Source organism: Ovis aries, chromosome 16 (genome assembly GCF_016772045.2).
Source record: "Ovis aries strain OAR_USU_Benz2616 breed Rambouillet chromosome 16, ARS-UI_Ramb_v3.0, whole genome shotgun sequence".
Classification (NCBI taxonomy): Eukaryota; Metazoa; Chordata; class Mammalia; order Artiodactyla; family Bovidae; genus Ovis; species Ovis aries.
The window spans coordinates 39,478,503-39,494,563 of NC_056069.1; the positions used below are offsets into that span (position 1 = coordinate 39,478,503).

The 16,061-nt window shown below is 44.7% G+C and overlaps 2 protein-coding genes across 51 annotated transcripts in view; both read right to left on the reverse strand.

Moving 5' to 3' along the window:
- Positions 1–8,400, reverse strand: part of TTC23L (tetratricopeptide repeat domain 23 like) — a 75,728-nt gene extending 67,328 nt beyond the window's left edge. Inside the window, exon 1 of the mRNA XM_042233889.2 lies at positions 783–8,400. The gene's annotated coding sequence lies outside the window, so the exon portion shown is untranslated. The remainder of the gene's footprint in view (positions 1–782) is intronic.
- Positions 6,977–16,061, reverse strand: part of RAI14 (retinoic acid induced 14) — a 162,174-nt gene continuing 153,089 nt past the window's right edge. For all 50 annotated transcript variants that reach the window (XM_027980133.2, XM_060400527.1, XM_060400514.1 and 47 more), the window contains 4 exons: positions 14,486–16,021; positions 13,164–13,313; positions 9,670–9,735; positions 6,977–8,857 (listed from right to left, as the gene is read on the reverse strand). In XM_027980133.2, coding sequence (XP_027835934.1) covers positions 8,780–8,857; positions 9,670–9,735; positions 13,164–13,313; positions 14,486–16,021 — 1,830 coding nt within the window. In that variant the 3' untranslated portion in view covers positions 6,977–8,779. The remainder of the gene's footprint in view (positions 8,858–9,669; positions 9,736–13,163; positions 13,314–14,485; positions 16,022–16,061) is intronic.

Genomic DNA, 16,061 nt, shown 5'->3' on the forward strand with positions numbered 1-16,061 from the left:
TGTAGCTTTATCCTACCCACCTTCAGTGGCCTGAAAGACACACAGTGAAAACAATCATTTAGATCTGCCAGGTGAAGGGGCAGTTGTGGTCAATACACAAATAAATGGCACTGGCTCAAGTAGCCTTGTGTTTAAGGAGTTGTCATGAACCCCACAATGAGTTAGGGGCCTATGACAAGTCAAATTGGAACTGGTATGTACTCTCCTTTTCAAAAACGAGCAAGCTCAGTAGAGGGAAAATATTTACCAAGAACTTGACAGGTGGTGTTTACATTTAGTGTTTGTCCTTTCCAGTTCCTTGGTTGAAGTTTAATAGCTGCTGCTCCAGGACTGCCAAGAAAGCCTTTCTGGAGTTAGGTTGGAGGAGCTGTTTAAGTGAGTTTGCTTTAATATCCCATAAGTTTAAACCTGGATGACCTATTAAAGCTTAAATCTCTACCCTCAAGCTCCTGAGCCAGAATTTCAGAAAGATCCCACCTGCTTTATTCTGTTTCCTAAAAGAATCCTCAGCATGAAACTACGATGAGAGCGCTGGTCTGGGCTTTGAAATGGCAGAGTTCTGCTTCGGACTCTGTGCCCTGGGGTAGGTCATAGTCTAGGGGACTCGATTTTCTCGCCTCTACTGTGAGAGTATTTTCACCACTTGCTTTCTAAAACCCCTTCCAGTTCCAGGATTCTGTGAGGGTAAACCAGAGATTTTTGTGATTCTATGAATAATATTTAACATGTATGAGGATAAAAAGGAAGAATTTGTTTCCTGTTCTCTGACACATCTCCCTTACCTTTGTTACAAGTTGGTCTTCGTTGAAGAGTTTTAATGTTCTGTCATTGTTGGAAGTGCCTATGAGATTGTTTCCAAGAGTAATATAACTTCTCTTTCCTTAACACTTGCTTTGCTAGTCCTCTTGAGGGAAAGTGAGGTGCTGGAACAGCCACTGAATTCTCGTTCCTAAAGCCAACACTCTGGTGCCATCTCCGTTTAATTAATTCTAACCAGAAGCACGTTGCCCTCATCTGTAAAATTAGAAATCAGATGAAAAGAACTTGAAGACTCTTAGAATTCTAAACCTGTGACTTTTTTTCTTTCCTTGCATTTCAACCTTGGCTACAAATGTAAGCTTAGTTACGGAGCTGCAGAAGAGGGGAATATCACCACGTCCTGGAGTCTGCAGGAATCCTTAGGATGGATGGCCAAGCAAGGGTTCTTGGCTTAGTGCAAGAGAGAATCCAAGAGCAAGCCACAGTAAAGGGAAAGCAAATTTATTTAGAGAGATACACCTTCCATAGGTAGAATGCAGTCAGCTCAGTGAGAGTGACCTCAGGGCACGGGGCCATAGGATTTTATGGTCTAAGTAATTTCATAGGGAGGAATCTTGCTATTTCAGGAAGTGTTGGTTGTTCAGTCGTGTCTCTTTGTGATCGCATGGACTGTAGCCCACCAGGCTCCTCAGTCCAGGCTCCTCAGTCCATGGGATATCCCAGGCAAGAACTCTGAAGTGTGTTGCCATTCCCTTCTCCAGGGGATCTTCCCAACCTGGGTCTCCTGCATTGCAGGCAGATTCTTTACCGTCTGAGCCACCAGTGTAGGGATTTCGCAGGAACTGGGCCACTGCCCACTTTTTGGCCTTTTATGGCCCACGTCGGAACTGGCATGGCATAAGAGGAGTGATTTCTAGTATTACAATGAAGGTATAATGAGCTAAAGATCAATGACCCAGCTATTCTTAAAGCCACCTTGGTTTCAGCTGGTCTTTATTGCATCCCAGCAGCCTTACTCCATCATCAGCATTTGTGTCCTGTCCTTTCCCTTCTGTCTCAATAGTAGGTATGCTTCAGTTGTGTTTATTGATTCTGAATTGAAATGCTAGTAATCTGGGACAGTGCTTTTATTAATACAGCCTTTTCACAAAGTTCCTCTCTTTATCCTCATTAAGCATTGCTATTGCAGAAATCACAGAGGAACCAACCATGTGCAGATGGTTCCTTCTACAGTCTTCCAATCCCCAATCAAATGTGATTATCTCCAGATTATTCCAAACCCAGGAACTGTGAAACTTGAGGACAAGGAAATCCAAATAGACTTTCTCATGGACTGTGTAATTTCTTAAAACACATTTTCCGGCCTCTCAAGGCAGGGTTGGATGTCTTTCTTCTGAGTGCCCTTGGTGTCCCATCTGTGGTCTCATAGTCACACATGAGGCTGTTTGCGCTCCATTTACTTGAGAGTTTCTCCATGTATCTGTCCATCCCTTAAGGAAGAATACCTACTGAATGCCTACCATGTGCCTGACAGTGCTCTTTTTAAGCCGTAGGCAAGCAACAGCAGGCAAAGCAATGAATATTTTGCTCTCCTGGAGCTTCTGTTCTACCAGGTGAAGAAAAACATAGGGCTGTTAGTAAACACCGATGTCTCTGCAAGTTAGAAAAAGGCAGATGGCTTAGGGAATAGGCAGCAACTTTGTGTGAATTATGGAGAAGGAAATGGCAACCCACTCCAGTATTCTTGCCTGGAGAATCCCATGAACAGAGGAGCCTGGCTGGCTACAGTCAATGGGGTCGCAGAGTTGGACACGACTGAAGTGACTGAGCATACATTGTGTGAATTAGGAGAAAACCTTCTTCTAGCTGGTCTCAGGCCTCTGCTAAGGGGTCCAGCTTTGGGAAAGGGATGAACCACCTTACATGAAAGTAACAAATTATACAAAGGAAAACAAAGCCCTGCAAAGGATCTAGGAAGTGATGGGGGCAGCTGGGGAGGGCTGTGCTGGTTTATACAGGGTCGTTAAGGAGACAAGGTGGTATTGAGGAGGGACCACAGGAAATAAGGGAGCAAATCAGGCCAATGTCAAGAAGAGCATTATAGGATGTTAATAGCAAGCGCAAAGGCCTGGGGACAGAGCAAATTTAATCGATTCAAGGAACAACAAAAGGTTCAACTAAGAATGAGAGAAAGAGGACTTCCCTGGTGGTCCAGTGGTTAGGAATCTGCCTGCCAACGCCAGGGACACAGGAGAGGACACCCAGTTCGATCCCTAGTCCAAGAAGATTCCACATGCCACTAAAACTGTGTGCCACACTACTGAGCCCACACACCCTAGAGCCCATGCTCTGCAACAAGGGAAGGCACCGCAAAGAGAAGCCCATGCACTGCAACTGGAGAGCAGCCCCCGTTTGCCAAAACTAGAGAAAGCCGGCACACAGCAATGAAGACCCGGCACAGCCAAAAATAAATACGTGGAGAAAGAATGAGAAGAAGAGACAGGAGAATGAGTCAGCCTAAGAGGAGATCATGATGCAGGGCCTTATAAGCAATTCATCCATCTAAATCTCCACCTATCCACCCATCCAGTGAACATGGAATGTCTGCTCGGTGGCAGAGCCACCGATGTGAGGTCCTGTGAGCAGGAGCTTTATATTCACCACTGAACCGTTAGCATCCAGCAGAGTGCCTGGCTTATTACTCATATTCAATAACAGTAAACTGTGTCATCTTCAGGAGCTCCCCATTAGTAGAGGTTCTGGCCTCTGTTATGTCTTGCTGCTGTAACGAGTCATCACAAACTTAGCAGCTTAAAACGACAGGAATTTATTATCTCCTCCTTTTGGCTGGGCTAGAGGCTCTCAGCGAGAATTGTTTTCTTGCCTTTTCCAGCTACTAGAAACCACCCACCTTCCTTGGTTCTCAGCTCTCTTCCATCTTGACAGTCAGCAGTATAGCATCTTTAAATCTCTGACTCCTTCCTCTGCTTTACAAGAGCCTTTTGATTACAGCAGGCTCACCCAGATAACCCAGGATAATCTCTGTATCAGGCTAATCAGGTCAGCTAATTAACAACTTTAATTCTATCTGAGAACTTAATTTTCCTTTGCCATATAACATAAACTATTTAAATTCCCAGGAATTGGGACATGAGCCTCTTTGGGAGGGTGTTATTCTGCCTATGAAGAGTGTGTTTTTTGGGAGGGTATTATTCTGCCTATGAAGAGTGTGTTTGCTGCTGCTGCTAAGTCGCTTCAGTCGTGTCCGACTCTGTGCAACCCCATAGACGGCAGCTTACCAGGCTCCCCCGTCCCTGGGATTCTCCAGGCAAGAACACTGGAGTGGGTTGCCATTTCCTTCTCCAATACATGAAAGTGAAATGTGAAAGTGAAGTCGCTCAGTCGTGTCCGACCCTCAGAGACCCCATGGACTGCAGCCCACCAGGCTCCTCCGTCCATGGGATTTTCCAGGCAAGAGTACTGGAGTGGGGTGCAATTTAACCTGACACAAATGTATAGGTTTAAAAACATCTGATGGTGACACACAGGTAACTCTTACTACCCTTCTCCTTTGTTAAATCCTACGTTATTTGGCCGTGTCTTGCTCCTCTCTCTCCCCTCCACATTCTCCACTAACAATCTGGTACATCCAGTCACCCTTCTTGAAATAGTTTCTTCCCATTTTTAGGGCTTGGCTTATAGTGAGTGTGCAGAAATGACTCTTCCCTTCTACCCACCTCCATCTCTTAAGGATTTACTCCTCAAGGGAGTCTTTTCATCTACTGGAACCCACCCACATCGATTGCTCCCTACCAGCACCTCTTGGCCCAGTTATGGCGACTGTCATCGATGCGCTTTTGTCCTTTGGTTCACAAATGTGCCACACACTCCCTGAATGTTTGACAGTTCCCTGCCCTGAGCAGGTAAACAGAAACTGCTCCCATGAACGCCTCTGTCTATTGCTTTTTTCAGCTCAGTCTCTGCTTTGCAGTCTGCCTTTTAAACCTTACATCACCCCCATCTTGGCTGGGTGGTGTTTCAACTGCTGTCAGCGCCCAGCATTCCAGTTATGCCACATGGCAAAAGGTCATGTGTCAATGTATTTTGGGAGCATTTTCCCCACACAGCATATCATGTGTTGATCTTAAGATCAGTGAGTTGAATTATTAAAGGCTTTGGAGTCAGTCTGAAAGTTTACATAAGAAAATCAAGTTGATGACTCTTATGTAACCCATGTGAAGAAAAAGGCCATTCTTTCTCACTGACTGTGATGATCCACATGCTATTCTACTTTTTCCTTCTCTGCATTCCTGTATCACCTGATGGAGGCCAGTGTGCAAACAGACAATTTGAAAATTACCCAAATGATGCTCACACATATACATACAGACATTTATTCATAGCATAGTCATCACATCAGTTTTAGGGCTGCAAAATACTGGAAGCAGACTAAATGCCCATCAATGAGGAGCTAGTTTAATAAAATACAGCACAATTATACTATGAATCATTATGCAGCAGTTAAAAAGGATGAGATTTGTGTGCTGACAAACAACAATCTTGGATATTTTAGGTGGAAAAAGTATGGTCCTGAAGAATGAATGAAGTTTCCATATTTAAAGAGGAAAGTAAAAGGGTGGCCAAAATGTTCATTAAGATCCAATACATATAGACACAGACTGTCTTAAGTCATTCAAGAAACTATTTAATAGTTGTTGCTTCTGGGGAGGTCAACTAAGGATCAGAAGGAGAGACTTACTTTCAGTTTATCTCATTTATCCTACAATTATACTGTGATATAGAATCATCGAGGGATGACTGTTTCTTTTCTTACCCTGCCATTGGCATATGACAGTTCTTTCCATTTAAGAATCCTGGTTTGTATTTATCTAGGTTAAGTCCTCATTTGAGTGTCCCCAAGAAATTATTTTCTGAGTTGAATGGTTGGTCTCTGTCGAGGTAAGCTCTTTTGAGGGAGCATGCACTTGATAACTTAAAATAACAGTAGCCTCAGACATTATATTTTCACATTATTTTCATTGGTATCTTTTGTCCTTTTTCTTTTCAGAGGGAGGAGGTGAGTGAGGGTTCAGTCGAGTATTATGGTATGCCTTGGCAGCAGGAGCTGAGAGGCAGCAGAACTGTGTTGTAAGCAAAGGGAGATGGCCTTGTTGACACTGTGCTATGAAGAATGTGAGTTACTTAAATAATTGCACCCATTTCATTGTCATCTGGTGTTTTAATTATGATTTCAACCTGCAAGAATTCACCCTGCTACTGCTAAGTCACTTCAGTCCTGTCTGACTCTGTGCGACCCCATAGATGGCAGCCCACCAGGCTCTCTCATCCTTGGGATTCTCCAGGCAAGAACACTGGAGTGGGTTGCCATTTCCTTCTCCAATGCATGAAAGTGAAAAGTGAAAGTGAAGTCACGCAGCCGTGTGCGACTCTTAGCAACCCCATGGACTGCAGCCTACCAGGCTCCTCCATCCATGGGATTTTCCAGGCAAGAGTACTGGAGTGGGTTGCCATTGCCTTCTCCGAAGAATTCACCCTACAGGGTTTTTTTTTTTTTCAGGAATGAATTAACTTTGTAATGTGACAGGATAATGTATCTGACTTTTTAAAAATAAACCATGTGTATGTTTTCAGGCTTCCTAGGTGGTACTAGTGGTAAAGAACCCACCTGCCAGTGCAGGAGACATAAGAGACACAAGTTCAATCCCTGGGTCACGAAGATCCCCTGGAGGAGGGTGTGGCAACCCACTTCAGTATTCTTGCCTGGAGAATCCCATGGGCAGAGGAGCGTGGAAGGCTACAGTCCATAGGGTCACAAAGAGTCAGACAGGGCTGAAGTGACTTAGCATACATTTTCTACTTTTTCAAAATAGAAGAGGAAAAAAAAAATCTAATGGAGGCTTTTAAATAGTTAAAAAAAAAAAAAAAGACTGCAGATCAACTGAGAGGCAATTTTCAATGAAATAACTGTGATGCAAGTGTCCAAAAGTGGCTGATGATTGGGGCGGAGTTCAAGGTGGTCCCAAGAGCTAGAAGACGGGAATGGTATGACATGTTGCATGAGAGATCGCAGACAATGGCCACCTGCTGAACATGACACAGCATATAAAAACCGTCGCCCTGAAGTGCTACTGAGCTGATCTTCAGAAGCCTTACAGGGCATGCTAATAATGAAGGCACCCAAAATCAACAAGGGAGATGCAAAAGGAAACAAAAGTTTATTTTCTGCAATACTTTTCTGTAAATTACAAAGGCAAAATGCTAAACTACAGCATGTAACTTCAGTATTTAACCAGAGTACTTGAAATAAATATGCATCCTGAAACAAGATAAAAGGCTACACTTTGTCAGGCGTCCTACAAAATGTCTCAAGTTTTACACTCTGCAGCATTTCTGTGTGGGGGTGGGAGGGGTGGTTTTGTGTTTTCTTAAGTGCTGTGACAGAAAGTCCTTTCACATTTTTCTTTGGAGCATGTTCGAAATTGCTGAACTATAAACAACTTAAGAAAAGTAACACCAAGTTCGAAAGCCATTTCTGCTTCGCTGTCGTTGGCCCTCATTCAGCACAGGGCTGCCAAGTGGCCTCTGAGCGCAGGCAGCCCCGTCAGAGCCGGCCTACACTTAACAGTTCTATACATTAGAGACTTCTGTCTTCAGCTTATATCCCTCAATAAGATCAAGGCCATAAAGGAAGCTGCAAGCAAGTCAGAAACCTTTTTAACCTGAAAGTAAAGGGAACAGAGATGTTTTCCCCCAAGACCTCGGTTAGGCACTGTAACGTATACCAGGATTTTTTGTTTCAAAGTAGAAAAACCCACTGGTACTCACAGTCCTTCTCGAGGTAATTTACAGGTGCTGGTAGAGTTGGGGCACTCAGAAATATTCAATGGGCTAAAGAGGATTTACTATATTTAAAGACGTGCTACAGTCCTAAGAACAAATGGCAGAAAGTCTAGGGGTGTTGGTGGCAGCTCATTTTGAGTGGAATATATAACTACCTTCTGCTATCGCTGAAAACGTGGAGAAAAAAGTTATGTATATAAAGTCTTAAGCATGATTACCTAAAAAATACTTTGTTAATATAGTCTAATGTAAATTTCACTTACTTAGGGATTTAGATATGAAAACATCTTTAAGAGCCAATAAAAATATTGTACAGAAAAAAAAAACACTTTTAAAAAATTGAGGTTAAAAACTATGAGGCATTTCTTTTGGCTGTAAACACACAGTTTACTGTCCCTTGTTGAAACACAAATGTTTGGATTTCCTGAGCTTCGTGGATAACAAACAGCAGGAGGCAAGTTTGCATAGAAAATTTGCAACATGTCAGCTATGCACTTAAGAGAGAACTTTTAAGGACAATTTGCTTTTTTTTTTTAACTTCATATTTAAGTTAATAGTGCTCATCTGATTGTAAGATTGACAAGCAGGGTGGTGAGAAATATAAGGCAGATGGGAAAAAAGATGGAATTAAAGTTTTTAAATCCACAGGATATCACGATGAAGGATCTTAAGCACATAGCGCATAACTAGTGTCATACTAATTTGGTTAGAAATTAAATCGTGTTGTGGGGGTTAGGAAACCAAAGGTAAAGAGAACCCTGCTGTGCTGAATGGCACGGCCCAAGTGTAGGAACAGAAGCACGGCTGTGTGGGGCGTCATGTCATGCAGCCATGGAGCCCCTTAGCTAGGCAGGTATCGGGAAAGATACCCCGCTACCAGCGCAGGGACCAGACTCCTGAGCGTGACTGATCCCAGCTCTGGTCAGAAGCGGGGGGTGACAGCATCTTTCCCCTCTGCTGCTCTGAAGTCTCTCAGCGGTTCTAAGGAGGATAGTCTTCTCCAGGGACCTGTCCTCAGAAGTCTCTGGAAAGGGAAGAAGTTCTATGATAAGGGTCACAGTGATACCACGAATGAGAACAATGGCAGTGGCTGCCGACAACTCCGGATATAACACAAGGGTGGACAACAAGGGGCCAGTGTCCTGCCAAGGAATCCACTTTACTTCTTCTGGGACTGGTTCTTACACATGGTAAGGATTTGCTTCAGTACTTTTTGGACATCTTCATCCATCTGGCCCTAGAAAATTCCAACACAAGACACTCATTAGAATAACCTATGATATCATGCCTTGGACACAACTCACGTGGGACGTTGCAGGGGTGGCGAGGAAGGAGATGAATAGAAGACAGAAGCTGCTGTCCCATAGGAACGTCAAAATGCAGAAAACAATAGGGGCAGAGGGGAGGCTGAATGCTTGTTAGAAAAGTGAATGTCAAAAGGTTTAAAATAAAATGACACTCACTAGAACCTAAATCCTGGCACTGCTTCACCTAGGGAGTGAGGTGACTGGCAGGCAGAAGCCCTTATTTGTCCCCCTTGATCTTCCCAGGAAATGTGAGCCCTACCCATTCCCACATTTCCAGGAGTAACTGAGGCAAAGTGAGGGCCCTGATCTTTTCGCTCCAGAGGACAAGGAGGCTGGGTCTCCCAGCAGAGCCCTCAACAAAGGGTTTCTAGAGCCTTAACAGAAAATGAGAGCCCGGCCAGTCTCAGAACACTGACCGTCCCAGGAGTGCGACGGCACCAATGGCTCAGCGAATATCCTCAGGCCCAGAAAGTAACCCCCAGACTCCTTCTCCTGATTGGGTGGGGGGTGGGGTGGGGTGTGCAATGGTAACCTCCTCACTCAGCAGTCACCAAAGGAGGCAGCTCCCCATTAACAGGGGAAGGGGCTCCCAACACAAAATGCAAAGCAAAGCAGAAGGTATTTGAAAAAGCTTTCCATTGAAAATCCACCTCCTCAAATTCTCATCCATTCTGTTAGTTTCAGGACGGGGATCTGGACAAGCCCTGCTGCAGTGTCTCTTTACGATCCCCAGATATCATACCTGCACGGCGTACAGAAGATGCATCCTGTAAACAGATATCACTTCCTGGTGTTGTTTCTTGCATTCCTAGAAAGAGACAATTTGACATTGTTCAAGAGTTTGTAGTGTGTGAGTCACTCAGTCGTGTCTGACTCTTGAGATCCCATGGACTGGAGCCTGCCAGACTCCTTTATTCATGAAATTCTCCAGGCAAGAATACTGGAGTAGGTACTCCCTACTCCAGGTTCCCTTCCCCAGGGGATCTTTCTGACCCAGGGATTGAACCCAGGTCTCCAGCATTGCAGGCAGATTCTTTACCATCTGAACCACCATCAGGGGCTTAGGAGACCTTCAAAAAAATCCTAGGAGAAGGCTGTGGCCAAATGCTACCCTAGTGATTCCTTCCAGCAACTAGCACAGGAAGTTTTTGAAATTGCTGTGGACTTGATAGGGTGTGTGGTTTGGAACACTTGTCAATATTCTTAGGGGAAAAAAAAATCTTTCATATCTTGGCATATGTCAACTCCAGAAGAAAATTCCTGTAAAAAGTAGTTGATAATCCCCATGTTTGTTTAAACAAATATATGTACACATACTTAGGCAAATGTATTCACACAAAGTAAACAACAGGCCAAGGACTACATCAAATGCAGTTACTGTCTCTGAGTGGTTAAATTATAGACAAGGTGTATCTAGAGTATCTAGAGTAGCTTCTTCAGAGTTGTTTTTTTTTTTAATCTTTCAACTTTTCTACAATGAACAAATATTTATTAATTTAATTTTTAAAATGTAATCTTATAAAAAGAGTTGTTGATCACCTACTGTGTGGCCAGTGGTATGTAATCCCTGGGGAATTCAGTGATTTAGTTGTCAGTGTACTGAGGAGGTGAACAGGGTGATGACCCCAGTCTCAAATGGCCCCTCACAGCACAGCTATAAATGCTTTTATTTCTTCTCGCTGAGATATTATTCCAGTTCCTCTCAGTGACTATTTCAAGGATCTCAACTCGGCTCTTAACTCTTCTAAGAAGAGGCCTTTCTTCCTATTTCTTGATAGAAATTGAAACTATCACATATGGATCACTTAAAAAATCAACTGAAGTCCATCAGTATCTATTCTTACCACCTTCCCATCAATGTCAGATATGAGGTATCCTTCCTATTCAAGGTCAACCTTGGAAACCTCGATCTTTGAAGTTCATGCCACTAGGAAGTGTACTTGGTAGCTCTCTCTGTGCTGATTCCTCCCACCTCTCGGCTCCCTCCACTCCATCATTTATAGCTTTGTCTTCTGATCACTGTCTTTCTTTCTGGTCCTGCTTCTGTCATTGCTTGGCTGACTGCAGTATTGACATGGATGAACCACCCACCATCCTGGCCTCTCAGTCCCTCAACCTCAGCTTCATGACCGGTCTCTCTTCCTTCCAGCCACTCACTCTTACCTCCCTGCCTCAGTCATTACTCCAAGATCTCAGTTGAAAGCATCCCACTCCTCCACCTCCATCTCCTGTCTTTCTAGAAAATCTGCATTAGGCTTCCCCTGCCTCCCACTGTTTCTCTTCAGCTCCTGCAGACACCTAGCTCCTTAGTCACTTCTCCACCAGTCAGCCTCTAGCCGTCCACACTCCACACCTCCACTCCATTGGAACTGTGCTCGCTACAGCAACCATGGGCCCCCTAAATGCCACATTCTTGCTGCCTCCTACTCATCTAAGATTCGGTACAAGCATCACTTCCTGCAGGAAGCCTTCCAAGACTTACCCAGATTGGCTATGCACATTGCCTTTCTACACCCACAGCATGTTGGTCATCTCTCAACAAATGCTTACCACACTGAGTACACAGTAAGCCATTATATTCCATGAAAGCAGGGACTGTGTCTTATTCATTTTTATATCATGGACACCTGGTACATTACTGATACATAGAAGCTCATTAAATGCATGTTGGATAATTATAAGAATGACTATATAAACCATTAGTACTTTATCTATGAGTCTGTGATAACCACTTGGTCAGAAAAATGACCTGCAAAACAGTCAAGAGCATCTTCTCCTCCCCAGACTACTACTCCACTGCTAGAGCTGGTAACATAAAAAAGCTGGTTTTGAACTTTGTGGCCAGATGGAGTAAGGACTGTAGAAACCTGAATTCACTAAGTATCGACCTGTACTGAAGAAATCACAAAATCCAAGTTCATGGAAATGGAAGCCAGCAAAAGTCCAGGGTAACCTAATCTTCATGTAGAAAACATCACATACCCTCATTAACTAAAGGGCTTCCCAGATGGCTCAGTGGTAAAGAATGCGCCTGCCAATGCAGAAGATGCTGGAGACTTGGGTTCAATCCCTTGGTGGGGGAGATGGAGGAGGAAATGGATCCCACTCCAGTACTCTTGCCTGGAAAATCCCATGGACAGAGGAGCCTGGTAGGCTACAGTCCACAGGGTCACAAGGAGTCGAATACAACTGAGTGAGCACGCAACAATTGAAACTTTACATATTCTATAGCTTTGTCTTCTGATCACTGTCTTCCTCTCTGTTCCTGCTTCTGTCATCGCTTGGTTGACTTCAGTATCCACGTGGAGGAACCACCCACCACCCTGGCCTCTCAGTCTCTCAACCTGAGAGGCCCTCCAAAGATGCCCATGTCCTAATCCCTAGAATCTATAAATGTTAACTATCAGTCAAAAGGAATCTTTTAGATTGAGGATCCTGAGATGGAAAGAAAGATTATACTGATTATCTGGGTGGACCTTAAATGTGATTACTAGGGTCCTATAAGAGGAGGCAAAAAGGTCAAAGGTGGAAGGAGGAGACGGAAGGACAGAACCAGAGGCTGGAGTGATGTGCTCTGGGGATGAGAGAGGGGCCATGAGCCAAAGAAAGTAGGCAGCCTCCAGAAGTTAGAAAAGACAACCAGATTCTCTCCTAGAGCCTTGAGAAGGAAGCAGCCTGCTGAGACCTTGACTTTACTGTTGTGAAACGGATTTCTTTGAACTTATGATCTCCAGGACTGTCAGTAATAAATCTGTGTTGTTTTAAACCAAGTTTCTATTGCTCTATTACAACAGCCACCAGAAATGAGTACAGACATGAAAGAGCTTTACTGGGTGAAATCAGAAGAGGGGCCAAGAAGCAGCTTCAGACATGTGGATATACAACTACCAGACATCCTGGCCGCCTAATAAGAAACACCTCGAGCTGCTGCCAGAGATGGTAACTACTGAAGCAGAAAAACGGAGAAAGGGGAGCAAGTGAGTGGAAGAGGGAACAAGACAAAAAGGCTCCTGCCACTATCCCGCAGACTCCTCCCTTACCAGTGACACATGGAACCCATTCTCATTGCAGGTAATGACTGGGAAACCCACCAGCTCCCTCTCTGGCCCTCACCTAAAGGTCTTTAGTCAATTGCTCACTGAAGCACGACACTCTTTAGGCTGGGCAGCTTTCTGCTCGTTCCTACCTGTCCCCCACCCCCAACCCCCAGCCAGCAGTGGAAACAGGCCCACTCACCGCCAGCTGGTTCTGCAGCTGTTTGACCTGCTGCTGCAGCGCCTCCAGCTGCTGGCTCTGCCTCTTGGAGGAGCTGGCAGAGTAGGAGAGCTGTGAGAGGCTGTTCAGGGCCTCCTTCAACTTGGTGACTTCCTTGGACATCTCATTTATCTAGCGAGAAAGGAAAGCTCTTATCAGGAGAGAAGGCACCCACAGAGGCAAAACGCCAGCTGTTTCTCCACTGGGAACACAGCCTCGGCTGGCCTCTGGGCCTGGAGCAATCCCTTTTCTCAATTTTTCAACAAAAAGTCATACAATGAAACAAAAACAGGTAAGAGTCAGGGAAACCAACATGCCTCTGCAGACAAGAGCTCTGGAATGAGACTGTGCTTGGGGCCATGAAGATAACAACAGCTGTTATGTGGATTCCCTTCTTTCACCCTTAAGATGGGGGACTGTTAAAAAATAAAATAAAAACAGAATTTCAGGTATTCTATATTTGGAGCCAGCTAGGCTTTGTTCCCTATTGCTGCCATAGGCAATCAGAAATAAGTTCTGGGAACCCAGGTATCTCTGATATCCTACCTTGTAGTGAAGACAATCCCCACCCCCACGGCTTTGGAAGCTCTTTTGGAAACATTCATTATAATAAAGGAATAAAAGATAAATAATTCTCTAGTGAATGCCATTCAGAACATCTAACGCAGGAGACTGGGCATCTGGGGATGCAGAGCAGATCCAAGCACAGAAGCATGCTTCACTTCTCTCCTTACTCTCCGCCTTCCTCCATGCTCAGCCCATCTCGGGTTGCCTGGGCCCCCACATTCCTCCCTTTCTCTCCTGTTGCACACCTTTGAAAATGAGGACCAGGGAGGGCTTTTACACTGACTCAAGGGAAAGCTCATTGGGTTTAGGGAAGTAGTATCAAGTCTGGCAGTAATTGATTTTCCATATGACAGAGGCAATCTGTCTGGATTCCAACAGAATAGAAGCTTAAGATGGACCACAAATACTTCTCAGCTGGTGGGTTCACTTCTGGTCCCTGACACTTGGCAGAGCTTCTGTAAAATAATTTTTAAGGGGAAAATATGTACCACACATTTGAAAATGCTCTGGTGTGAGGGAAGTAGTAGATGAGGGCTTTCTCACTCTCTCTTTTTAAATAAATGTCCACCCTACTATTTTTAATGTGGCACTGGGGACAGATGGGAGTCTGTGCGGAGCTTTAGCGCTTTCACAATAGCTTAGTGCTAACAAATGCTAAAAATGCTAACTTCAGTAAATGAAGGTTCAAAGTGCTAGCGTTTGCTAGCTAGAAATTCAATAGCAACAGTCTCACCAACCTTCTTGTCTTTATCCTCTTCCAGTTTGGAGGAGCTCTCGGAATGTCTCTTCATTTCTGCAAGTTCTTCCTGAGCATGCTGGCATTTTTGCAGAAGTTCGTTTACTTCCTGCTCTTTGGATTTCAAGAGAGTCTGAATGTTTTCCTTTTCCCTTTTCATCTGCAAGACCTCACTTCTAATCTGGGCAACCTCTGAATGGGCCTTCTCTTTCTCTTTCACGGAATCCCTTAATTTTGAGGCCAACACACTCACTTCGCTTTCCAAAGACGACTGGAGCTTCTCGTAGGCAGACCGGGGCACCATCGCATCCGTCATAGCCGCCTTCTCCTCTAGGAGCTGTTTCTCCAGCTTCGCCACCTCCCCTTCCTTGCTCGCCAGGTGCTCTTTCAGACTGCTTATTTTTCCCTCCATCTCTTTGGCAGTGGTCCGCAGAGTGGTTATCACTTGCAAATGCTCCGTGATGGAGACAGAGTTCTCTTTCTGTGCGTCTACCAACTGTTTGAGCTGGGTCAGCTCATTTAGCACTTTTGAATACTGAGACTTCATTTCGGACAGTGCCTCTTCAGCCTTGGCTCTGGATACGTTGGTCACTTGCATCAGCTTCTCATGCTCCGCTTTATGGATATATTCAGCTGTGACATCTTCTAGAGACTTCCTCTTTCGGTAATCCTCCAGCTCTGCCTGGGCCTCTTTGTATAGCTGGGACAGCTCACTCACCTGCTTGTTGAGTTCATCGATCATCCTGTTCATGGCCTCTTTCATGTCCTCAGCTTCATCACCCGCCTCCTGGGCCATCTGATTTTTCAATGTATCTTTCAGTTTTGTGATTTCTTCTTGTGCCTCTTGGTATTTCTCAAACAAAAATGCTTTCTCCTTATTCATATTCTCAATCACCGTGCAATAGGAACTTTTCATTTCCTCATACTCCTCCTTTGGTGGCTGCATAACTGCCTCTTTCTCCCTTTCTGCCAGCTTCTCCTCTAACTCTCTCACTTTCTCTTTATTTCGTTCACTTTCTTCCAGGGCACCTTGGAGGTCCCGCTTGAGCACGTCCATTTCTTCCTCAGTGATCCTCAGCTCATGCAGGTGTGAGTAAGTGTCCACGCTTTCTGGTGAGACCAGGCCCAGCTTCATCTGCTTCTGCACACTCAGGACTTCTTTCATAGCTTCCTCGTACTTGCTCTGAGTTTCCTTAAGTTTCTGACTGAGGTCGGAGCCGTTCTCTGAGATCTCGGTGTTGTTTAAGCACACTGATTCTGTCCTCCTGGTCTGGAGCTCGGCCTGCAGCTGTTTCCTCTCCGCTTCAGAGCTCTCCAGTCTCTTCTGCAAGTCATGTAAAACCTCTTGGAGTTGCTGGATTCTGACATCACTGTCGAGAGTGGATTTACTGGAGGAATGTGTTATGACAGATGGAGATGGTTTGGAGTCTAGAGGAGGGTTTTCACTAGGTTTGCCCAGGGATGGGGCCAAGTCAGTTTGAGTAGAATGGTAAGAGTCAAAGCTCAGGTCTGCTTCCCCCTCTCTGGGTGTTTTGGCCTGGAAAGAAGGCAAGAATGAAATGACACCAAAGGTGTGG